Below are 26,581 nucleotides of genomic sequence, written 5' to 3'. Positions count from 1 at the left end.
TAGTCAAAGTGCTATACAATTGGCTCGCAATCCAGTTTATCACTCAAAGACAAAGCATGTGGATGTGAAGTATCATTTCATCAGGGAAATGCTTGAGGATAAGCAACTTCAGCTTGTCAAAGTTCACACCACAGAAAATCCTGCTGATCTACTTACAAAAGGACTTCCCTCAGAGAGCTTTGCGCATTTTTGCAAGCAGTTAGGTGTAGGGTAGTACATCACTTCTCTACATCTCTTGTATATTAGCTTGTATAGTAGCTTCTCTCACACTTAAAGTACCACATTGGACTTTAAGTGGGAGGTTGTTGGGGTATAAAGCCCAATGTGGTCGCCCAGGTAAGTGGGCGGGCAGCCAGGTATGTACACATATTCTTTTGTAAAAACATAATAAGAACTCACTATGCTCTACACATTACAGTAGAGCGAGTTCACCATATCGTCGTGCTCTTCTTCTCGCGCACTCTCTTGCGTCGTACTTCCGCTCGTACTCCTTCATCCTCCTCCTTTTGATTTGCGGTTTCTCGGCCTGGCTGTTCCTGTTGCTCCTCAGGGACGTCATACTTGAAAGGATCAAAAACATTTTCCAATATTTTCAACCTAGTGGAGTTTTTGGTGCCTTTATTTCCTTTCACAAAGTTCTTCTTGGAGACAGTTTGATAGCCTTCAAAAGAGGGTTTGGAGCTCTCTTCTTGAGTGGGTAGGGGTCCCACTTACCCTAATATAATTAACAAAATCAACCATTTATAGGCTACTTAAGGACCTCTCTTCTTAAGCAAGAGAAAAGAAACCAAATGCTCTGATACCAATGTAATGGAATTGGCCTATTAACTTGAGAGTAGTAGGAATTAGAGAGAGTAATTTTGAGAAATTACTTTGTGAGGTTTGAGATCTAGGCAGCCTTTTATGAAGTGGCCCTGCTTCATGCAATCGAAGCATGCATTGTGGAGGTTTTTGTAGATAGCCTTCTGAAGGTGCAAAGATTTTCCAATAGAGTACAGAAATACTATTTTATAGCTCAATATCCAAATATACCTCAAAAGAAGTTGGGTGTCCCATTTGGGATTTATACCCCCCCGAGCTCCCTTTGTCCCATGACCTTCCCCACACATGAACCAATGTCTTTCAGCCAAGGGTACAGGTCTACAGGCAGATCCGGGAAGTCTACCCAGATAGGATTTTGGCAGGTTTAGGCCCCCTAGGATTGAATCCAGGGTACCAATTGAAAACATAGAGGGGTGTTTCTTAATATCCACTGACCCTGGCTAACAATCTACAAAGCTATATTGGTTGTCTCAAAAAAGAACAGATAATAATTGTTACGTAAATATTGTACCTGTACCACTTTGATGTATTTGTTCTCCCATTGTTGGGAAATCCATTATTTGAGGGTCTCCAAGGATGGCCTTACTCCATGGCGGAGTCCAATCACAACCGTGTCTTGAAGCTGAGAGTGCCAGGCTTCCAACTCCTTTACATGGATGGTCACCCCTTCACTTGTATGGCTATTGTCTTCTTCAAGGTCAACTTCTTCCTCTGAGGTGCAGACAGGGGCTAGTAGGTTTATTGTTAGATTGAGGTTGAGGGGAAGCCTCACGCACAAAATCTATACTATGGGAGGGTGAGAAAGGACGCCCTAAATTCCAAAGATTAAAACCCTCAGTTTCAGAGAAATACAAAATAGGAGGGCTACCTTGCATCTGAAGACAAGAGGGAGATTGAGCGGGAGGACAAGCAGAGAGTTGAGCCAGAGCTAGTTGCATCGAGGAGAAGAGATTTCCTCCATTAGTTTCTTTGTTAGGGAGAGCACCGCTAGAAGGCAGCGCCGCCATAGAAGCATAGGAGGGAGCACCACTCATGGTTGTCATTGGGAGGTTAGCAGCATGGAAACCTCCAAGATTTGTTGGTTCCGACAACATTAGCGGCCTGTTTTGAAATAGAGGGTTAGGAACAAAGTTGATAGATTTGGCTCCTCCAAGGCCTATCAACCTGATTGGGGGCATGTGCACTAGGGGTTGAACACCACCATTCACCAGACCATTGCTAAAGCGTCTTGGAGTTCCATGGCCCTCCTCCTCAGAGGGGAGAAGGATGCCAGGCCAAGCAGCACATGCTAGATACTTCAAGGGAATGATGACTTGAGGAGGAGGGACTAGCACCCGTACAACCATTCACTCCCTCGTCCTCCACGCTCAGCGCTCTTGCTAAGTGAGCTTGAAGCCTAAAGGTCTTTTTTCCCCTCAGGCCTCGTGATTTTATCACTTATGAGGGCAACCCTCGTGATTTTAAATATAAGGTTTTCCTAATTGTTTCATTAGCAAAAAGAGGAGACATCACTAAGAGTTGAGTTGCACAGAGTGCGAGTGTGGGGAGTGGAGGAAAGGGAGGCATTTGGCATGAACCAGGTCACACCGAGGGGCAGCATAGTGGAAGGCTCTTTTGCTCTACGAGTAAGGAGTTGAGATAACGCGTTCTCACTGGCAAGATGCTGTCGAGAATCAGGAGATGATTTTCTCTACTAAAAAATTACCTTTTTCTTTGTGCTAGTGAGACTATAGCAGGGTTTCTACGTTTCAGGGGCAAAATCAGGATTTTCTAAAGATGCTAAAGCTCTTCACCCCACTCGCACGAGGTACGTGCGACTCAGCTCTAAGGCCTACCCGTAACCCGGTTGGGGCAGGCCAAAAAGATATGGTAGTTATATTCTCAGACAGAGAAATACAGAAACTAAGGAATTTTGTATGGCAGAGACGACACAAATGATTTGAGTGTTTTTCCTGAACAGTGCGTGCTGGAAGATTCTGGCGAGTAGTAGTCTTGCCGGGTCAAGTCAAGTGTGAAAACGGCGCGAGCGCAGAGAGAGAGAGAGAGAGAGAGAGAGAGAGAGAGAGCAGCAGCAGCAGCAGCAGCAGCAGCAGCATGTCGAAGAAGAAGCAGGTGCTGGCGATGGTGTACTGCGCGCTGCATCTTGCTGTAGTGTGCGCAGGGCTTCCTGAGCCCGACCCGCGGGTCGACGTAAAGCCCGTCCCCGACGTTATGAACCCACTCCCCTCGGCAGCTTCCTCTCACCAATTAATGTACTCTGCTCCTATGCTCTTCTCTACACTGATGACATCTGTGGTTATCCTCTTTGGGAGATTGTCCTAAATGTTTGGAGATGAGAAGAGCCCGCCGGTCCCCCCAGCTAGTAATGCATGCACCAGTGGTATGTATATTATGTAATTTCCTTATGAACCAGTCAAGCTCTTTGGAATGTGTACTTTGTTGCGGAAGTTGCACCGACCGTCACTCGCCTCACCATCACCATCTGTGCTTTGCTCTATGCACCAAGCTCATTTGTGGCAGGTATATAATTTCTTAATGAGCTAGATGCTACTTTTGAACTGTACCCGCATATTAATCTCATCATGAAATTTTTTCCCCATCTCCTCAACTTCTTGGATTGTGTAACATGCCTTCAAAATGCAAGTGAAGGTGATCACATGTTGGGAGAGGTCATGGCTCTGTGTACACTAAAAACATCCTAAAGGTGCCTACCCTTAAACATAACTTACAATAGCTACACTCCAAGAGGTGCCAAAAGATTACCAATCCTTTCGCCTTCTCTTAACATCAGAGACTGAAAAGAGGAGGGGGTCACTGTCTAGCTTGAAATCATAGAGTTCGTGGAGCATGGCCCAGTCTTGGTAGCAAGAAAAACTTGCCCATTGCTGATTTTTTCTTGCTCGTGCCCTCCAAGTAGTTGTCATGCGACGTGCAATCACATGTGGGTGTCCATGAGAATGTCGAGCGGCCATCAACGACAATGATGGTGCTCTTCTTGCACTCAAAGACTTGGCTTTGCACTTTTGATTAGCATGGGCTTGCCTTGCACTAATTCCTTATACGTCCATCTTTGGCCTACACATCCCATTGATCAACCAAGAGACTGGTGAGAGGATAACCGTTCAAATAGATCCAGAGGGATGTCACGAGCGATGACATTTTTCAACCTTCAAAATCTTCCTTGCATTTGATGATATGTGCTTCTCTTTAGCCACCTCTAATCTTGAATGCTGAAGACAGACATGGTCTTGCGTCGAGCAGAAGCTGTGGAAGAGAATACAACTAGTGCACAAATCCGTTTTAGAAATTAAGCCCAATCATGGGTACGCGTTGTACACACACACACACACACACACACAGAGAGAGAGAGAGAGAGAGAGAGAGAGAGAGAGAGAGAGAGAGAGAGAGAGAAACACCCCCTCCTTTGACAAGTCGGCTTTGTCTGATATTTTACAAGATTTTGTCACTAACGATCCTCAGATCAAAGGGGATCATCAGGTATCTTTGGACTCTGAAATGGTTTGGCAACAAAAAAATTTCTTCAAAGCCAGAGCTGTTGTTCTTTTTTTTTATTGGTAGACTACCTCAAATTAATTGTATAGGACAGATCATTGATAAGGGCTTTGGTGCTCATGTTATAGACAAAGTATTCTATGCTGGGCAGGGACTTTTTGAGGTACTCTTTCTTAAGCCCCAAGATCAGGCTGCCTTCTTGTCGGAACCTATGGTTATACTGTTTAGGGTGGTTGTTCACGTGTTTGATTGGAAACCCATTAAAATGATAAAGGATGCGTTGCTTTCTAAGGAGTGTTACCATTCACCGAGCGAGGTTTGCCGAGCGAGTCAAAAAATTGAGCAAGACCCTCAAGACCAACTATAACTATAACTTCCTATCCTATGCAAGTGATCACACTATAGCCCTACTACATCTTGCCCTCAACTTTCAATAGAGGGGCTCTATAGACTCTTGAGCAAAGGTGTTAACTGCTGGCAAACTGATGCATGCTTTTTGCTAGAGAGTGCTTCAACAACCCTCCACATTCACAAAAGGCTCTTTTGATGGGTTGCAGGCGGTAGCTTTCAACGCATCATGCAAGCTGACTTGTTGCTACCAATGCATAGAAAAATGGCTCTTTATTACTAATGGGCCTATGGGGGAAGGCTTTACCAATAACAACAAGGTCCCATTTTTTAAAATATTGAACTGCGTGGATCAGTGGCCATACCTTTAATCAAACTACTACTGGGTCCTTTTCATTGATATCCAATCAATTTGCTCTAGATATTCACAACAAATTTAGGAATTTAAAGGAAAAAGATATACTCACAAGGCCATCATTAGGTTTGCAAAGTCCCCGCTCCCCCCCCCCCCCCCCCCCTGCTATCATCGTCTCAACACAGATCTCCGCCCTTCTTGTTCCCTCATTGTGCATTCCTACCTCCACCATAGCATGCTTCCATCGGTCCTATATGTGGCATGCCTTGCAGGTCACGCACGAGAGGGTAGGGCAATGGCCATCTCATGATGGCATTGTGAAAGATCAAGCACAACTGCCATATTCAATCAAGCAGGCATGTACCAATGACCAGTAAGCCGCAAAGCTCTCTCTCTCTCTCTCTCTCTCTCTCTCTCTCTCTCTCTCTCTCTCTGGCCTTGCCATCACAAATGAAATCTCCCTCCGTGTGTGTGTGTGTGTGTGTGTGTGTGTGTGTGTGTGTCTCCTCCATGTGCCATCCTCTAGCTGCGAGCATCTTCATACATTCTTACACAAGTAGCAAAACACACAGGCTCGATATAATATTTTAAAAAAATATCGACTGTCCTCCCCAGCCGTGTTTATACGCCTGGAACCGCATGATCAGCTGGCTTTTTCCTGCCTACCTGCTCCCACGCAGCCTCCTTCCTAGGTGCCACTAGACGCTACCTGGCTTCTTCCTGCCTATCGGCTCCCACGCAGCCTCCTCCCCAAGTGCCCCGATGTCTGCTTCATTGTGTGCTCCTGGCACCTACTTCATTGTGTGCTCGTCCACCACCAGGTGCTTACATGACATCATTAGTAAGCCTTAATATTCTCTATCGCTCCCCATTCTCATCCGCTTTGTACCAAATCTGCACTACCCAGTTTACTGCAAAATGGGGGATCTAAGAATGCCCCAAATCAATCCGCGTCGTCGTGGATTGATTTGAAGGGGTTTTGGATGCTTAAAAGATTATAGTATAAGGCCCCTACCACACACTGAGATGGAAAATTTTGATTCAAAGTTGTGACTCCATTCGTGGCTCGACCCCTTGCCCATTCCGGAGGGTCATTGGACATAACCAAACGCGAGGGTGTAAGCGTGCTTGAGAGGAGTTGAGCCGAAGAATTGGAGCCTCCATGCCTACTAGTTGAATCCAAATGTCGCCAATCCTCTACCATCAAATACCCTACACAAATATTGTGGATGTCCTTCAGGTCCTCAAATTCCTTGCAGATGCCATCCCTCAAATCTTCATTTGGAAAGATTCAATGGGTTTTATAAAAAGTTGATTAGCTACAAAGTAGTACTTGAATATATGGAGATGGAAAAATATTTTCTCGACCAAACGGTACAATTTCTCAAAGTTTTGGTTTACATGGATAGAGTTTTAAGTTTTGATTGGTGTGTGTGTGTGTGTGTGTGTGTGTGTGTGTGTGTGAGAGAGAGAGAGAGAGAGAGAGAGAGAGAGAGAGAGAGATGTGGATGGACTTTTAAGTTTTTATTGTTGAGAGAGAGAGAGGGAGAGATAGAGAAGAAGAAGAAGAAGAAGCAAGTTCTAACATAAGAGCGAGTCTACTTCTGATAGATCAATTTTATTATCGTCCTCGGAGGTCAAATATGACCTATGGGACCAAAGTTACATGTGATGTAGTATGTGTATGGCTGATGAGTGACTCTTGATGCTCCAAAATTGTGGTGATGAGAGTCGCAATGGAGAGTCCACACTGTGGCTAGGAGAGAAAAGTGTGTAGGTCTAAGTCATTACTGAAAATGTGAGAGAAGCAAGTTTGGATGTGACCAAAAGCTGAGCACTCTAGTAGTGTGTGGTACTCAGACTCTCGAACTTGTAATGAGCATAATTTGTGCACAATTGATTTGACTATTCTCCATTGCCCAACACCCTGTCTCGCATCGAAGGGATGTGTGTGTGTGTGTGTGTGTGTGTGTGTGTGTGTGTGTGTGTGTGAGAGAGAGAGAGAGAGAGAGAGAGAGATTCCTTTCTCGTTCTCAAAGGTCAAATACAACCTCTAGGACCAAAATTTTAAAAATTATCATGTGAGTGCAGTGCATATTATTTGTGACTCTCAATGCTTGTGAAAGAGAGAGAGGGAGCGGGAGAGGGAGAGGGAGAGAGAGATATACATGCAATGTGTACACCTATAAGAAAAGTTGGTTTTTCTTGCATATTTGCAGATGCCTCTAGATGTAGAGAAATATTAATAAGAAAATTTTATATTGTTTACTAACTTTATGAAATTTCACATGAAATTAAGTATTGTCATAATGTACCAAGAGTTGACAATGCTATGTATGCTATCCTCTTTGATTGGCTTATTTTGCTCGATTTTTGGTTCGCTCGACAAATCCTGCTCGGTCTTTGGAATTCCTCCTTTCTAAGTGCCCTATGTGGGTAGAATACATTGACTTACCTTCCTTTATGTTTCAATGCATTAAGGATATCACTGCTACATTGGGCCAAGTCTTGTATGCCTCCACAACTAATTCCCCCAACAAAAACAAAGCATGCCTATTGTGGAATACCAAAAACCCCTTTTCAAACACTATAGAAACATCCAATTTGTAGGTAGGATGGTGTTGTATCTTAAATGGGGTTCTCTGGGCACTTCTCTAGAAACTACCCCATTGTGTCTCAATCCTCAGGGGATCTAATTCCCTCTTACCCTGGTAGTAAGAACTTGGTTCCAAGGGAACAAATATTTGGTAAATCTCCTAGTACATTTTAGCTAGGCAATGGCAATAGTCATGTGTTGAATCAGACATTTGTAATTGTCTCTCTTGCTTATGCTCATGCACCTAGCATAGTAGCTAACCATGCTTAAGGGGTCTCTAGACCTCTATTCAACCCTAGCCATGAAAATCTGGTAGTGGGCACCAAGGTCCTTCCTCATCTGCTAACCCTCATGGTTTCAGTAGAACCATGGATAAGGGGACAAGGCCTATTGATACTGAGGGGTTCCAAGCAGTCTCTACTAGAAAGTCCTTTAAACCAAGGCAACAATCCGCAGGGTGTATTAGCCCAAATGTGTTTGATATTCTACATGATATGACCTCACATGATACCTTGGTTGCTATTGAAGAAGCTTGTACTACAGCTGAAAATGTACCTACCAGTCGGGAGGCTCCTACTATAAATCTAGAGGTTAACATGGTGGATAGTGATGATAGCTCTTACGAGGGGGGTAACACCGTACTCCCTCATGAAATTGGAACCTTTAATGCTAAGGGCCGTAGCGACCCCATTAGGTTGTCCATGCTTAATAAATGGGTCTTGCGAAAAGATCTTGATGTAGTGCTCATACAGGAACATAAGTGGCATAAAAGAGCCAGAGAAATCTATCACTTTAAAGGATAATCCTGTTTTTATGTGTGTGTGTGTGTGTGGGGGGGGGGGGGGGGGGGGGGGGGGGGGGGGGGGGGGGGGGACCTTTATAAAAAAACTCTCTCAACCTCAATGGGTGCATGATCACTTTTCTGGAAGATGCTCTATTTTTACAATGGATTCGGAATGGGGACCTCTGTATATTGTTAATGTGTATGCTACTAACATATGGACTCATAGAATGGAACTCTGGTCATGGTTGAAGTTGCTGAATCTAGGAAATTGTATTTTGGCGGTGATTTCAATATGGTAACTAAGCTGGTGGATACCACTTCCATGGGCACTGTCATGTGCAAGAAAGAAGCGGTTTGTTGGGATGAGCTAGAATCTTTGCATCAATTGTCAGATGTCTGGTTAAATGGTTTCAATTCAAATGGGTTGACTTTTCACTCTAAGTCTTATATGTCATCTTGGTCCAAGTTGGATAGATTGTACTTTATGCAGGATGTATGGCTACCTGCTAATTATCAAATGCAGGTTCAGGTCGACTTTTGTATGTATGATGACTTTCCTCTCCTTATGAATCTTTCTAATGCTAATGCTATGTCTGTTAAAACTAGTAAAGCACGGCCTTTAATGGTGAATAATCTGCTGCTACACAATAAACACTGTCAAGAAGCTGTATTAAGATGTGCTAGCCATGCTAGAGGGATGAATGATGATCCTGTTAATACCTGGAATTTTTTTTGCTCTGAAATGCAAAAATGCATAAGACATAATGGTAAGATGGTGGCCACACAAAAAAGACACAAACTATCTGATTTGAATGACAAACTAAAACCCTAACTGGACTAGGTGCACAAGAACAGGTAACTGTATAGATATGTAAAGAAATTGAGGACATAAGGGGTTCCCTTCTCTCAATAGTTGAGGCTGAGGTTTCTAAATGCAGGTTTAAATGTAGAGTGAGAGAGTTATTTGATGTGAATGACACCTCTAAGGGGTTTTTTCTAAAGCTTAAGGCAAAGCATAATAGAGAAGCTATCACTAAAATTATAACAGAAGATGGATATGAGGTCACTGATAGCCAAAACCTTATGCAAACCTATGTGGATCAATTTAATGCCATTCTCAATAAACCAGTGTTTCCAAGGAAAGGCAGCAAGCAATGTATGTGATGTTAGAATCTGTGGACTCTTGTATTAATAATTGTGATGCCCAGAGGCTTGAGGGCTGCTTTGATGAGGGAGAACATCACTATGCAGTCACTAAGTTGGGGAATGATAAAACCCCTAGAGCCTATGGGCTTTCTAATGAATTCTTGATGTATTTTTGGCTTCACCTCAAATGTATGGTTAAGCAGGCCATCATTGCTATCTAGGCATCACAGTTTATGGACCCCCATCTCAAGGAGAGGATGATAAAACTCATCCCTAAACAAAAGTTCTGCTCAACTCTCTCTTAGTGGAGACCCATAATGTTGGGATTAAACCCTAACTCACTTATCACTAACTCTTTGTATATACTCACTTATACTTTTGTGGATAATAAGGTTTTGGGAGATAACCCTTCAAACAAATTCTCTACGTACTGTGTAAGCTCTCTGTGTATCTGTGTGTGTGTGTGTGTGTGTGTGTGTGTGTGTGTGTGTGTGTGTGTGTGTGTGTGTGTGTGTGTGTGTGTGTGTGTGTGTGTGTGTGAGTCGATCCACGCTGCGTTCCGCAACTTCAATTGGTATCAGAGCTTGGTTCAGTGCGGTTTTGCGTAATCGCGCGCGCGTGCACTTTTCAGGCATTTTCTGGATCCGGAGCTTGGAAATTCACACTCGGCGTTTCGGGAGTATTTTTAGTAGGTGACCTGGGGTTTTACCCTCCTTTCGAAGCCGTTTATGCCCTCAGAATTTCGTTCTGAGCACTACATCAGAAGATAGGTTCAGCCGCAAAGAAACCCGTCTTGTGTAGATTGGCAAGCAGGAGGTGGTCGGCATCAATATCGGCATCAACATACATCACTCATTCGTCTTCAAAGAATCATCTATAGACCAAGTACACATATATATCCTCAGATATATATATTGCAGTCTGCATTACTACTTCTTGTACTTGCCAGGTTCCAGGGGAGGTGTGGCCATACGACGGCTTGACACCATTGGCATGTATTACAGATTGATGTACTGTGATTGTGGGTCTGCTAGTTGTGAGTCACGCTAGCAGACAGACCGCCGCAACGGTCATAGGACAGTGATTGGTCTATTGTAGGATGTATGCTAGTTCTGGGTAGTTTGCTTAGCCATTTGTGAGGGTCGTGTGTGAGGTTTTTTGAAGCCAAGCACTGGGGACTGGGTTACCCAGTGTGAGGTGGATTAGGTTGCTGGAGTTCCCCTCTACACGCATCCTCTTCGGCGACTTTTATCCCATAGGATGTATGACTTTGTGTAGGCACTGGATTGCATCTTATGCGTCAGGCCGTTGAGGCATTGTTCAGGGTTCAGTCTTGAGACAGATATAGCTTGTGTGATCACCCAGACAAGAGACAATGTATCCTTACACGATAGCATATTACAGAGATTCTTAGATTTGTCAGTGGTCAGCTATTTTTAGCTATTCTTAGAATTTTTTTTAGCTATCTTTTGGTTCCCAGAGCTCAGTTTACAGGGGAAACTCTGTCAATTTTTTTTCAAAATACTGACAGTTCCTGAGGAGAGGTGTTCAGCTTGTTGTTTACAGCTTGTTTATTGTGTACAGAGGCCAGTTTACAGGGGAAACTCTGCCGGATTTTTCCTAGAAGTAAACAGTTTGGCAGATATGGCATCTTCTCAAAGTGAGACTCTTTACAACATAAAGAAGCTGGATGGCACAAGATTTCCATTCTGGAAGAAGCAGATTTGGCAGATTTTGGTGCAGAAAAAACAAGTGAAGCCACTGAAGCTCAAAGGGGAGAGACCAGAAGGTATGGCTGAAGATGAGTGGGAAGAGCTTGACAAGTTAGCTTGTTCCACAATCATACTGACACTGGAAAAAAATGTTTACTTCAACGTAGCAGAAGAGACTACAGCGTATGGTGTATGGGAAAAGCTATGTGGTATGTATGAGAAACAAAGTGCTGCTTCTCAGATTCACTGTCTCAAGAAATTAGTGGATTTGAAGATGAAGGAAGGGACAGCCATGTCAAATTATCTCAATGAATTTCACACAATTTTCAGCTAGTTAACAACACAGGAGATAGTCTTTCCAGATTCAGTGAAGGCTATGTTTCTCTTAATCACTTTGCCAGACAGTTGGGATACTTTTCGTACAGCGTTAAGTAATTCTGTCGCGCCAGAAGGTCTTACAAGTGCCAATGTAGAAGGCAGCTTGCTCACAGAGGAAGTGAACAGGAAGAACATTGACAAAGGCAAAGGCAATAGTGCTTTGGTCGTTCGAGGGAGACAATAGTCTAAAGAGAAGAAGGGTAAGAAGGCACAAAATTGAAGTAAATCTCGTGACTCGAAGTCAAAGGATGACATAGAATGATACAACACCATATTAGAGAGTTTGAGACTTAAGAGCCAATTTGGGAATCACAATGTCTTGAAGATTTGGCCATATGGACATATCTCAAAGTATTTTTTAAGGCCAAAGAATTATATAAGGTAGTACTTGAAAAGCTCTTTCAAGCCATTCTCTCAACACGTTGGCTAAGATTTGGCCATGTGGTCAGATCTTAAGCTTCTTTTGAAAGTGGGAATTGGAAAATTCCCAAATTAACTTATATGGTGTTATACCATTGTGGCAAGAAGGGTCACATGAAGCGAGACTGTACGAAGTGGAAACAAGAAAAAGGCAAAACAAAGAGTTCTGAGCAAGATGAAAAGAAGAGTTCAGTGAAGATTGAAGAGGTGAATGTCACAGGATCTGGTTCAGACAGTGATTCTGGTATAGCAGCTGGTGACATCTTCCTCACAAGCAATCTTGATTCTATTTTCTTGACTGCAGAGGATGGACATGCTATGAGTGATTGGATTATCGACTCAGGGACATCTTTACATGTTTCTCCGCACAAAGAGTGGTTTACATCATATGTGGCTACTAAAGAATATGTTAGACTTAACAATGAGAAGGTTTGTGACATACTTGGAGCGGGAGATGTGCAGTTGAAGTTTTAGAATGGCTCTTCTTTATGGCTCAAGAATGTCAGACATGTTCCAGCAATCCGAAAGAGCTTGATCAGTACAGGGAAGTTGGATGATGCGGGTTATGTGACAGTTTTTGGGAACAACGCTTGGAAGATCTCCAAAGGTTCGATGACTGTAGCACATGGAAGCAAGTCAGGAACTCTGTACACTTTACATGTTTCAGAGGTTAAAAACCATGTTATTAATGTGATTGAGCAGCCAAGTGTCTCACTGTGGCATCGTAGGCTGGGACATATGTCAAAAACAGGAATGGAAATACTTTCTCATTATGGTTATTTGCCTGGCTTTTCATTTCAAGATTTTGAGTTTTGTGAGCATTGTGTTTATGGTAAGCAAACACAGGAACCGGACATATCAAAGAGGAATCGTAGCGACAAACGGTTAGCTCTTGTGCACAGTGATCTATGTGGACCAATGCCTAGTTTGTCACTAGGGGGAGCAGCGTACTTTTGTACATTCATAGATGACTATTCTCGCAAAGTATGGGTTTACTTCTTGAAGCACAAGGATGAGGTGCTCAAGGTCTTTAAGACATTCTTGCAACTTGTGGAGAATCAGAGTGGTCAGAAGCTGAAGTGCTTGAGAACTGACAATGGTGGAGAGTACGTTTCCAAAGCTTTTCAAGACTTTTGTGAAGCAAAAGGGATTAAGCGGGAACTTACTGCACCATATAATCCTTCACAGAATGGGGTTGCAGAACGCATGAATAGGACCATACAAGAGAAGGCCAGAAGCATGTTGTCAAATGTTGAGTTGCCTGATGGATTTTGGGCGGAAGTAGTGGCTACAGCAGTCCATTTGATCAACAGGTCTCCTAGTAGGGTTCTGGATAAGAGTGCAGTGGCCGAAATGCTATGGACAGGCAAGGCACCTTCGTATAAGCATCTCAGATTCTTTGGTTGTGAAGCTTATAGCCATATTCCTAAGGAGTTCAGGAATAAGTTAGAACCAAAGAGCAAGAAGTGTATATTTCTTGGCTACGGAGAATCGAGCGAGATGGGTTACCGGCTTTGGAATCCTGAGTCCAAAAGAGTTATTCGTAGCAATGATGTGCATTTCAATGAAGCCAAGTTTCACGCTAAGCTAGAGAAGACAGAGGAGATCAGAAGAGTTGTCTTCAGGGAAGATGGACCTAGTGCTAGCACATCAAGACAGCATGATCAAGCTTAGGAACAGCCTATAGTGGCTAGAGAGGCAGAATCAATTGTGGTGAGACATTCTGAGTGTGCCTCCAAACCACCTGATCGTTATGTGCCATCTCTAAATTATGTCATGCTCACAGATTGCGGAGAACCATCTTGTTACAAGGAAGCATTACAAGTGGTTGACTCGAAAAAATGGTAGTTGGCCATGCAGTCAAAGATGACAGCTTTGCATAAAAACCAGACATGGAAGCTAGTTAAATTACCACAGGGCAAAAAGGCTCTACCTTGTAAATGGGTTTACAGGTTTAAGATCACCGCTCATGATAGTCAGCCAAAGTACAAAGCAAGGCTCGTTGCCAAGGGCTTTAAGCAAGAACAAGGCATTGACTTTGATGAAGTCTTCTCTCCAGTGGTCAAGATGACTACATTGAGATGCTTTCTTGCATTGGTTGCTATATTGGATTTGGTATTGGACCAAATGGATGTCAAGACAGCGTTCTTGCATGGTGATTTATATGTGGAAATTTACATGCAGCAGCCAAAAGGGTTTGTTGAGAAAAGGCAAGGAAGATTTGGTATGCCAGTTGTTAAAAAGTCTTAATGGCTTAAAACAATCACCGAGGGCATGGTACCATAAATTCCACCAATTTATGCTTTCTCAAGGCTACAAACGTAGTGAGTTCGATCACTGTCTATATACAAAGAAGGCTAAGGATGGCTGTTGGTTGATCCTTATTTTGTATGTGGATGACATGTTGATTGCTGGCAAACACTTGGAAGAAATTTCAGCTTTGAAGTCAAAGATGGCAAAATTGTTTGACATGAAAGACATGGGTGAGGCAAGCCATATACTTGGTATGCGCATGGAGAGAGACAGATCAAAGAAGTTGATTTGGTTATCTCAAACAGAGTATATTGACAAGGTTTTGCAATGTTTCAATATGGATAAGGGAAAGGCATTAAGTGTTCCATTGCCACCATATGTGAAACTTAGCAAACAAGATTGTCCTGTGTCTGAGGAAGAAAAGGCTGAAATGGATAAGATTCCATATGCGTCTGCAGTGGGTAGTTTGATGTATGCAATGATTGCTACACGTCCGGATATTGCATTTGCATCGGGAGTGGTTAGCAGATATGTGTCAAATCCTGGCAAGAAACATTGGGAGGCAGCGAAAGGTATCATGAGATACTTAAAACATACAAAGAGTATGCGCATATTCTATGGTAGTCAGGATTTGAGTGTCAGAGGATACACTGACTCAGATTATGCAGGAGACTTCGATAAAAGGAGATCTACATCAGGCTATGTCTTTACATTGGCTGGAGGTGCCATATCATGGCGATCTTAATTACAAGATTGTATTACGCAGTCTACTACAGAAGCTGAATATGTTGCAGCAAATGAGGCATGCAAAGAAGCTATTTGGCTTGGTAGATTGGTAGCAGACTTGGGAATTCAAAGTAGATATGCCAGAGTTATATTGTGATAGTCAAAGTGCTATACAATTGGCAAAGAATCGATTGTTCCATTCGAAGACTATGTTAAGTATGGAGCCTGATTTACCCTTGTACTTTTCTGTGGTAAAAGTGCACATTTGTAAGGCCCCCATTATGAGGAGAAGCCATCGTGCGTGAAGGAAAATCTCTCACCGGAAACCAAAATTTTCACGGACAAGAATCAGCGGCAACTTTAGAGGCCTCGGGGGCGGAGGCCCCCGAGACTTTTTTTTTCGCCGGAATATTATGGCCGGACGGCAGTCGGAAAGTGGTCGGAAAACAACCGGTCGGTTGGCCGGTGGCCGGTAGTCAATGGCCGATGGCCGGTGGCCGAATTCAATGGCTGGTGGCCGAATTCAAAAGCGGACTTGTCTTCTCAAGGGCGGCCACACATGGGCGGATTGGAGGGTTCGATTTGGACTTATTCGCACAAGGGCGGCTACACATGGCTGTCTCTCATAAGAGAGGGCAGCCCTTTTGGCCTATAAAAGGAGGCCATTTCTACACACATTTCATAGTGTGAAGTTGATGCAACAAGGTGAGTGTGAGGTGGTGAGAGTGAAGCAAGGCGGGAGCTCCATTAAGGGTATAATCCCTTTGTAAACTACTTCTTGTTTTGAAGTACTAAAGCCATTGAGTAGCTACTTTCCCGTGGACATAGCCCACATTGGGTGAACCACGTATATCGTGTGTACTCTCTCTCTCTCTCTCTCTCTCTCTCTCTCTCTCTCTCTCTCTCTCTCTCTCTCTCTACTCTATAATCTCGTGTATATAAATCTGTCTCTCTCCATTAAGTAATCTACTCAATCATCTATTTAGCTACGTCTTATTTCCTAACAATTGGTATCAGAGCAAGGTTTGCTCGTAGCTAAATTATCTCAAGGAAAGGATTCCTTGAATTGAGTGGGAGTTATGGCGGAGGAAGGGAAGCTCAAGATTGAGAAGTTCAACGGCAAAAACTACCAACATTGGAAGATGCACATTGAAGACTATCTCTACCAGAAGGACCTCTATTTGCCACTGGGCGGTCTTGCGAAGAAGCCCGCAACAATGGCAGATGAAGCATGGATTGTCCTTGATCGAAAGGCACTGGGAACAATCCGGTTAAGCTTGGCGTCAACGGTGGCCTTCAATGTTTCGGAGATGAAGACCACGGAGGACTTGATGAAGTCACTTGACGACTTCTACGAAAAACCATCGGCATCCAATAAGGTATTTCTTATGAAGCGCTTGTTCAATCTAAAGATGGCAGAGAATGGTTCAGTTGCAGAACACCTAAATGACTTTAACACAAACATAAGTCAACTTCGATCAGTGAAAATCAATTTCAATGGCGAAGTGTGAGATCTCCTTATACTATCATCTCTACCGGATAGTTGGGACAGCCTTGTGATGGCTGTAAGTAATTCTATCTCTGGCACAAATACTCTTAAGTTTGATGATGTTGTGGGTGTTCTCCTAAGTGAGGAAATACAAAGGAGAAGCACAGGAGAATCATCAAGTACTGCACTATCAGTGGAAACAAGAGGAAGGCCTAAGGAGAGGTTCAAAAACCAAAAGGTCGTGATCGCTCAAGGCGGAGCAAGTCACGTACAAAGTCAGTTCTTGAATGTTGGAACTGCGGCAAGAAGGGCCACGTCAAGAAGGATTGCTGGTCCAAGAAGAAGAAGGAGACAGAGTCTCAAGACAACAAGCCAACATCGGAGGCCAATGTGGGAGGTAAAGTAGAGCAAGATGCTCTTATTCTCTCATTAGACAATGTGTCTAATTCCTGGATAGTAGATTCCGGGGCTTCATTCCATGCGACACCACACAAGCAACATTTCCAAGACTACACCAAAGGTAATTTTAGGTATGTATACTTGGGAGATGATGAAGCTTGTGAGATTGTCGGCAAAGGTACAGTTTCTGTCAAAACTGCTAACGGAAATGAATGGAAGCTTAAAGATGTTAGGCATGTTCCTTCTCTTCGCAAAAATTTGATCTCTACAGGACAATTGGACGATGAAGGTCACAACATTGCATTCGGAAACAAACGGTGGAAGATCTCAAAGGGATCTTTGGTGGTTGCCAAGGGTGAAAAACTCGGTACACTTTACTTGTGTACTGTTAGCACGCAACCTTCAGCTTGTGCAGCACCTACAGAAGTTGATAGTGCGGTGTGGCACTACCGACTTGGGCATATGAGTGCCAAAGGAATGCAAATCCTTCAAACAAAGAAGCTTCTACCAGGTTTGAAAGAATTGGACTTAGAGTTCTGTGAAGATTGTGTTTATGGTAAAGAAAAGAGGGTAAAATTTCAAAAATCGGGAAATGAAAGAAAAAATAAAAAACTTGAGTTGGTTCATTCTGATGTTTGGGGTCCTACAAGTACACCATCACTTGGTGGCTCATTGTACTATGTAACATTCATAGACGATGCGACTAGAAAAACACGGGTTTATGTCATGAAGAATAAATCCAATGTATTTTCCATATTTCAAAGGTGGAAAGCCTTTGTGGAGAATGAAACAGGTACCAAGGTTAAATGCCTCAGATCCGACAATGGAGGCGAATATTGCAACCAAGCTTTTGAAAGCTTTTGTGCTAGCAATGGCATTCGGAGGCAAAGGACAACCCCAAGGACACCTCAACAAAATGGGATTTCGAAAAGGATGAACAGGACAATCATGGAACGAGCACGAAGCATGCGGCTACATGCAGGCCTACCGCTTGAGCTTTGGGCGGAAGCTGTAAGTACGTCTGTGTACTTAATCAATCGGTCACCCTCAACGGCATTGGATAGGGGAGTTCCAGAAGAGGCATGGACAGGTAAACCGGTGAATTATGCATTTCTCAAAGTGTTTGGGTGTGAGGCTTTCATGCACATAGATAGAAGCCTAAGATCAAAGTTAGATGCAAAGTCCAAAAAGTGTTTCTTCATTGGCTATGGAGAAGGAGACTTTGGGTATCGCCTATGGAATCCTGAAGATGGTAAAATCTTAAGGAGTAGGGATGTAATTTTTAACGAACAAAATATGTACAAAGATTACTTGGAAAGAAAACAAACAAAAGAAACAGGTGATGAGTACATGGAGCTTGAGGACGGTGAAGACTCAAGGACTGCAAACGGTGACAATGTGCAACAACGTCAACCAAATGAGGAGCCTCAACCTATTCCCCGAAGATCTACAAGAGCAAGTAGACCTCTAGAAATGTTTGTTCCTTCCTTCAACCATCTCTTGATCTCAGATTCTGGAGAGCCGGAATCATATGAAGAAGCTATGCAACATGAATCCAAAGAAGAATGGACGAAGAGCATGCAAGTGGAGATGGACTCACTACATTGCAACCAAACATGGGAGTTGGTTGAGTTGCCTAAAGGTAAGCGGGCACTTCAAAACAAATGGGTGTACAAGCTAAAGGAAGAAGAAGGTGGGAAGAAAAGGTACAAGTCTAGGCTTGTGGTAAAAGGTTTTTCTCAAAAGAAAGGTATTGACTTCATCAGGCGGGTGAAGAAATCCCTCAATGGAATATAGGGTATTGCTGCCTTCACTCATGGTGGGCTCCGTCGATCCAAAAGTACTGGTGAAATGTCTTCAGAAGATAGGGAAGAAGGTGGATCTTCAGGGCGGCATGAGTCACTACATCCCCGACAATGACCATCTAGACAACCTCTAGTCATTCAACAGCAACTTCAAAGTTAGTAACAAGAGCAAGAACGGTCCAAAGGGCCAATTGCTATCGTCAGATGTGGATGGAGATGAGGCAGCGTCACCGGCGGAAGTTAACTCTCACATCTTTAGTGATGAGAATGCCAACTCTTGCCGAGTTATGTGAAAAATTATGTGTTAAATCAATTTTAAGGTTCTTATAATCCCTATTAGTTTAGTTCTTTGTTTTTAATATAACATAATTTACGTTAGATTTAGATTTATGTTATATTAGATTAGACTTAGGTTTATTTAGGTTTACCCACACACACACACACACACACACACACACACACACACACACACACACACAAGAAGAAGAGAGTTTTAACGTTGTAGGAAACTATCCCAAAAGACGTTAAAGATTAGGTTAGATGTAGACTTACGTTAAATTAGATTTAGGTTTATTTTTAGTTAGATTTACGTTTATTTAGATTTACGCTTATTTACGTTAGATCGAGTCCACGCAAGAATTACTTACGGTTTAGGGTTTAGAGTTAGAAGAACAGTGAAAAGATCTACTGTGAAAAGATGTTAAGATGCTGTGAAGTGCTACAGCTAGAGAAGAGGCAAAGGGGTTTTGTCCACTACATGCAGTATCATGTAGACGTGGGTCTGTAGATTTCTTGTACCCACAAATATAGGTATTGACCAATAAAGACGAGATTATAACCCGGTGGTTCTGACACGATTGGCATAAAATGTGTCAGGTACGTTCATAGTGGACTTTAATATCATTGCATAAAATGTGGACTTTAATATCATTGCTGCACATACTTTACAGTTTATTTTACCGGTTGCCATTGAGGGATGTTTGTCTCTCGACGTCCGTAACACAATCTACAAACTTGCAAAGCTGGTGCAATGGATCTCACAAAAGGAGATCAACATAGACTCCATACCATTCGCCAAACTAAATGCTGCGGAGCTTGTGTGCATGTTTGAGAAACATTTTCCTACTACCATGCTAACCATTCAGGTGCATCTTCTTGTTCACATAGTTGATGAGGTGGAAATAGCTGGCACAGTTCATTCCAGATGGATGTTCTTCTTAGAACGTTTCATGAAAACGCTTAAGGGATATGTGCGTTAAAAGGCACGTCCGGAGGGTAGCATGGTAGAAGGTTGGCTGGTATCAGAGTCCCTAGTGTACATTGGAGAGTGGCTAGACGGATTTGATAAAGCCTGGGACACGCTATGGTGAACCATAGATGATGAGCGCATATCTGGGATTGTCATGTGCAATCTCGGTGTTCAGAAGAAGATGACGGAAGATCTAGAGGCTAAAATCAACCGATTTTGCATGCTTCACAATCCAGTGATGCAAAAGTGGATTTCACAATATGAGGATGCAAAGCAAGAGCGACAAAGGGCACGAATCGAGTGGAGACGGGGAAGACGACCACCGATGCACTATCCGAAGGGTCTGGAGAGCCTACCAACATTCATGAGCTTAAGATGGTTGCACAACCAATTGAAAAGCGCACAACAATGCGGTGACGAAGTGACTGAGGAATGGACTGATTCTACTAAGAAATGGACTGACCTAAGAGACTTTCGTACTACCCGAGCATTGTGAACAAGTAAGTATGTAAATAGTTAACATCCCCCTTTTACAAGTTATGTGCTTGAAAGCTCTCATGTAAGTTATGTGGCTCTGGCAGGTAATATTTCATCCTACAAAGTCTACATCAAACTGGTGGTACGTCATAGAGGTAGCCCCTCGTAGTGCAAGGACGTATGAAGGCTACCATGTGCCAATCACAACGGCATCAATGGAGGAGATCAGAGAAGATGCTCAATTAGAAGCCGCTGCGGTGGTGCCAGACGAGCATCAAGATGCTACTACTCTATATGGGGTGCATGCAGAGGATCTACAAAATAAAACAAAGGATATGTGTTTAAACGGAGAGCTCTATATAGATATAGGAAGTTATGCTGAGTTATGTGAGGATGAGAGAGAGATCTCTTAAAGCCACAAATATTGTATTTGAACAATTTTGCTCCGTGTTGTAAAAGCTCTGGCTCTCTAAGTACCTTCCATGGTGTATAACGCTCTTTTCTACTCGCGCTCACATCTTTTGATTGAAAATTCTGAGTTTTCGACTTGCCTCTTCTATCACTCAATTCATTGCGTCATTGTATTTATATGCGTCATCACGTCATTGTATTTAATGGTCTTTGCGTCATTATCTACTCTATTCATTCAATATTAAGTTTAAATATTCGTGTGTTTAATGCAGGTATGGATGATGAGGAGTTTCTTTCTTCTTTGTCACCGCAGCAGAGACAGTGGTACGTGGAGCGTCATCGCTCTGGCGCATCATCGCGCGTTCCTACTCCATCCGCATCTCCCTCTCTTTCGGAGCATTCGGCGCGCTCCGAAGCTTCGGTGTCGACGAGACGATCTTCACACTCGTCTAGACACCGGCGCTCTAGTGGTGGCGGTGGCGGTTGTTGTGGGGATTCCGCCGCCGATGCCTCCACACCGCCTCGTGTTCGACTAGTCTCTTTACCCTCCCCTTCTTTGCCCGCCCCCACACCAGCCACAACATCGCCATCTACGCCAGGTTTTGCGCGGCTGACTGTTCCTAGCAGCTACACACCTCTACCTACTCCGCCAGGAGCCACCCCACTCAACACTCCTCGCTTCGGGGCCCAGACGTTGGTGGAGACACCTGACGTCCGTACCCCCATCGACACGCCGCTAGAGACCCCTGCCGGTACACCCAGGTTCACGCGTCACCGGCCAGAGGGCTTGCCTTACTCCGTCGACTTCAGCGGCGGCATCATAATGGATGATGACGGCAAGAAGGTGATCTCGCGCATGCGTGGTCTTTGCTCTCAGCTGTTTAGACACTACATACTAAACAAATGGAGTGAAGTACCAAGTGATTTAAAAGACAGAGTCATCAGCATACTTCATGATGAGTTTCCCGTTCCAACACGGGATCGGCGCTTCAATGAAGACCTGATGAAGATTCAAATGCGCGAATACTGCAAACACAAGTGTTCCGAAGTGCAAAAATCAATCAAGTATGGGTGGAACAGGCCAGATTGGCTGGCCAAAGAAGATTGGAAGAATGCGAAGAAAGCAGCGCGCGAGAATCCCGACAAGTGGAAGCAACAAAAGGATGCAGCCAGAGCGCGAGTAGAGGCAGGGAGCTCGCACCACTTGGGGAGGGGTGGATGGGCATCATTTGAGGCCGATTTTGTAAGTGTTTTCGCATTGCTCCATATGTTCGATAGTTTAGGGTTTATGAGTTTTTTAATTCTAACATAATAAAATCTTTGTATGTTTTGGCAGTGGTCGATGATAGGACGTGATCTCACACCGTACGAGAACGAGTACGCAGGCAGGAAGGGCTTAAACGCCCTGATGGACATTCTTAGTTCTCGCGGCGGCATGGTTAGTATTAGGGTTTACTCTTTTCTATTTTTTGTATTGTTTTATAAATGTCGTTATATGTTTATACTTACTGAAAGCTGTCTTATTGTCTTTTTTTGCAGAATCCGACAGATATGCCGCTTGGACGCAATGAGACGTCTGACTAGACGACGTCAGTTTAGCCGTAGCTAGATAGCATTAGTTTAGGGTTTCTCATAGCTTATGTATCATGAGACGGATTTTATACGTCTTTTTGAACCATGTATATTATTACATTTGTCACCGCAGTTCATTTTGCCAATCAATTCTTTATGCCTATGATGTTGTACAATTGTCATTATTACATTTGCCAATCAATTCATTTTGCCTATGATGTGTACAATTGTCAATTTTACGCTTGTCAATTTTGCAAACAATGCGTCTTGTGGGTGACTATTTTGGGTCTATTATCTACCCTTGCACTTTTTTAAAAAAGTGAATCAAGTACAATATGGTTGATGGGTGGCAGGGCATTCAATGCCCTGTCACCAAAAAAAAATTCTCTCGGGAGTCGCTATAACCGTCGCTATTTATGGCTCTGTAGCGTCGCTATGAGCGTCGCTATAGACTTCTGTGTAAACGTCGCTATAACCGTCGCTATGAGCGTCTCTATATAGCGACGCATATAGCGACGCTATTAGCGACAGTTTTAGCGATGCCGGGGGTTATAAAAACCTAGTGTATTTCCGTCGCTAACAGCGTCACAAGAGCACACAACCTCTTGTAGTGAAGCATCAAGACAATGGTACTTGAAGTTTGATCGATGGATGTTGGATCATGGATTCACAAGATGCAACTCGGATCACTGCGTCTACACGAAGAATTTGGGAGATGGGAAATTCATCATCCTGATGTTGTATGTTGATGACATGTTGATTGCAAGTGCTCACATGCAGGACATCAAATACCTAAAAGAGGAGCTGTCCAAATCCTTTTCAATGAAAGATTTAGGTGCTGCAAAGAGGATACTTGGTATGAAAATATCAAGGGACAGGACGAAGAAGACAATAAAGCTATCTCAAGAAGATTACATCAAGAAGGTACTAGAAAGGTTTGCAATGCAAAATGCAAAACCAGTTTCTACACCTTTGGCTGGTCATTTTAAACTAACGAAGGATATGTGTCCAAAGACACAAGAGGAGATAGCCTATATGTCTAAAGTTCCATATGCTGCAGCGGTAGGTTCTCTAATGTATGCTATGGTCTGGACAAGGCCAGACATTGCACATGCAGTGGGAGTTGTGAGTAGGTTCATGGACAACCCAGGTAAAGAGCATTGGCAAGCTGTGAAGTGGATACTTAGGTATCTAAAAGGGACAACAACAAATGCTTTGTATTTTGGAGGAGCTGATATTTTTCCAGAAGGGTATGCTGATGCAGATATGGCAGGTGACAAAGATACTCGAAGGAGCACTACTGGCTATGTGTTCACGGTTGGAGGCACAGCAATAAGCTGGGCTTCAAAGCTGCAGAAAGTGGTTTCACTTTCTACCGCGGAAGCAGAGTATGTAGCAATGACGGAGGCAAGCAAAGAAATTCTGTGGCTTCACAGATTCTTAGAAGAGCTTGGATTCAAACAAGACAATTGTGTCTTGTACAGTGATAGCCAAAGCACTATCCATCTTGCGAAGAACTCAGCCTTTCATTCAAGGACAAAGCACATTGAGGTGAGATATCACTTCATACGCACTCTTTTGGAAGAGGGACAACTAAAGCTAGGAAAGGTGCATACAAGTGAAAATCCTGCAGACATGTTTACAAAGGTGGTCAACAAGGAGAAGTTGAGCTTTTGCTCATCTTCAATCGGCATTCAAGGATAAGAAGCCAGAATGGAAAGCAGTCACAAGTTTGGTTTGGAGATCAGTCTCCAAGTGGGACATTGTTAAGTATGGAACCTGATTTACCCTTGTAATTTTCTGTGGTAACAGCGCACATTTGTAAGGCCCCCATTATGAGGAGAAGCCATCGTGCGTGAAGGAAAATCACTCACCGGAAACCAAAATTTTCACGAACAAGAATCACGGGCAAATTTAGAGGCCTCGGCGGCGGAGGCCCCCGAGACTTTTTTTTTCGCCGGAATATTATGGCCGGACGGCGGCCGGAAAGTGGTCGGAAAACAACCGGTCGGTTGGCCGGTGGCCGGTAGTCAATGGCCGATGGCCGGTGGCCGGTGGCCGGTGGCCGAATTCAATGGCTGGTGGCCGAATTCAAAAGCGGACTTGTCTTCTCAAGGGTGGCCACACATGGGCGGATTGGAGGGTTCGATTTGGACTTATTCGCACAAGGGCGGCTACACATGGCTGTCTCTCATAAGAGAGGGCAGCCCTTTTGGCCTATAAAAGGAGGCCATTTCTACACACATTTCATAGTGTGAAGTTGATGCAACAAGGTGAGTGTGAGGTGGTGAGAGTGAAGCAAGGCGGGAGCTCCATTAAGGGTATAATCCCTTTGTAAACTACTTCTTGTTTTGAATTACTAAAGCCATTGAGTGGTTGCTTTCCCGTGGACGTAGCCCACATTGCGTGAACCACGTATATCGTGTGTACTCTCTCTCTCTCTCTCTCTCTCTCTCTCTACTCTATAATCTCGTGTATATAAATCTGTCTCTCTCCATTAAGTAATCTACTCAATTATCTATTTAGCTACGTCTTATTTCCTAACAGACTAAGCATATTGATGTGAAATATCACTTCATTAGGGAAGTACTTGAAGACAAGCAGATACAATTGCTGAAGATCCACACCAAGGACAATCCTACTGATCTACTCACAAAGGGACTTCCAGGAGAGGGCTTTGTACATTGTCGTGAGTTATTGGGCATTGGATAGATGGCAGCCATGTAAATCTTTGTACATTTATGTTCATAGATTTACAGTTACTTAAAGTGCCACATTGGACTTTAAGTGGGAGGTTGTTGGGATTAAAGCCCAAGTGGCCTCTTATATGGATATGGTCGGCCGCCTACCTAACTCACTTATCACTAACTCTTTGTATATACTCACTTATACTTTTGTGGATAATAAGGTTTTGGGAGATAACCCTTCAAACGAATTCTCTGCATACTGTGTAATCTCTCTGTGTATCTGTGTGTGTGTGTGTGTGTGTGTGTGTGTGTGTGTGTGTGAGTTGATCCACGCTCTGCTCCGCGACTTCACATAACCATGATGGGTCTGCTGTATAAGGTTCCGGCTAAGTCCGTGGCCATAAGACTGTCTCCTTTGTTAAGGAAACATATTCATATGAATTAGACTGGGTTTATTGGAGGCAGATCTATCATGGACAACATTATGGATGTGCAATTGGGGACCAAATATGTTGTTAAAACTAACCAAAATACAATATTGTTACAGCTGGGACTATGCCAAAGTCTTTGACACTGTAGCTTGAGACTTTATTCATTCCAATATGCAAAATTGGGTTTTGGGGCCAAAATGAGTGCCTGCATCTTCTTGCTGGGTCGAAATGCTATTTCAAGGATCATAGTGAATGGTCGACTTTCAGAACCTGTTCATATTCAGAGATCAGTGAGGCAAGGGTGCCCCCTTAAGTCCCCTTTTTTTTTTAATGTTAGTACTCATCTATTTTTTTGCTTTCTGGAGAAATAAGCAGCTTCAAGGAGAAGCTTTGGGGAGAATTAATGGTCTAAAATTGACCAAAGAACAATTGCTGGCTCTTGGTTTTGCGGATGACATTGTGATCTTTTTACAAGCTACAAATCTAAACTTGACTAAATGCATGCCTTACCTCGCTCTGTTTTCTATGGCTGCTAGTATAAATTTGAACTTGCAAAAATCTGTACTTATTGATATAAATGCTGATCAATTTGAGAATCTCATTTGGGATGGGAAAAGAGTTCACAAAGGTCATATTGTCAAGTATTTGGGGTACCCTATAGGGGTGCATACATCCAACAACCAGCTGGTTCAGTGAGTATTATCTAGAGTCAAAACTAAGATTGTTGCATGGTATTGTGATGAGAGACCTTTGCATGTCATGCTTAGAATTAAACAGGCTATTCTGGCTCCCTATCTGTTGTATTACTTCCCATTTTTGGACTGGAAAAAGACTCATCTAGGCTAGATACAAACTCTGCTGACAAAATTTCTTTGGGGGAATAAAGGGAAAACTTGTGCTTTTTATCAAATGGGACTTTGTTGTTTGTCCTAAGAACCATGGGGGCTTGGGAGTCCTAAACTTGCAGGCACATGCTCATGCTAGATGAGCTACTATGGTGAAACATAT

General features: G+C 43.3%; 1 protein-coding gene across 1 annotated transcript; it reads right to left on the bottom strand.

Annotated features, from left to right (window-relative positions):
* Positions 1-1,520: 1,520 nt before the first annotated feature.
* LOC147420058 (uncharacterized) lies at positions 1,521-2,168 on the bottom strand. Its single transcript, XM_086505074.1, has one exon. It carries the CDS (start codon positions 2,166-2,168, stop codon positions 1,521-1,523), a length of 648 nt encoding a protein of 215 aa, XP_086361200.1.
* Positions 2,169-26,581: the final 24,413 nt, after the last annotated feature.

The sequence above is a fragment of the Adiantum capillus-veneris genome, chromosome 28, assembly GCF_014529385.1.
Source record: "Adiantum capillus-veneris isolate H3 chromosome 28, ASM1452938v2, whole genome shotgun sequence".
Lineage (NCBI taxonomy): Eukaryota > Viridiplantae > Streptophyta > Polypodiopsida > Polypodiales > Pteridaceae > Adiantum > Adiantum capillus-veneris.
Note: the sequence above shows the minus strand (reverse complement) of the source record. Positions and strands in the feature narration are given on the sequence as shown.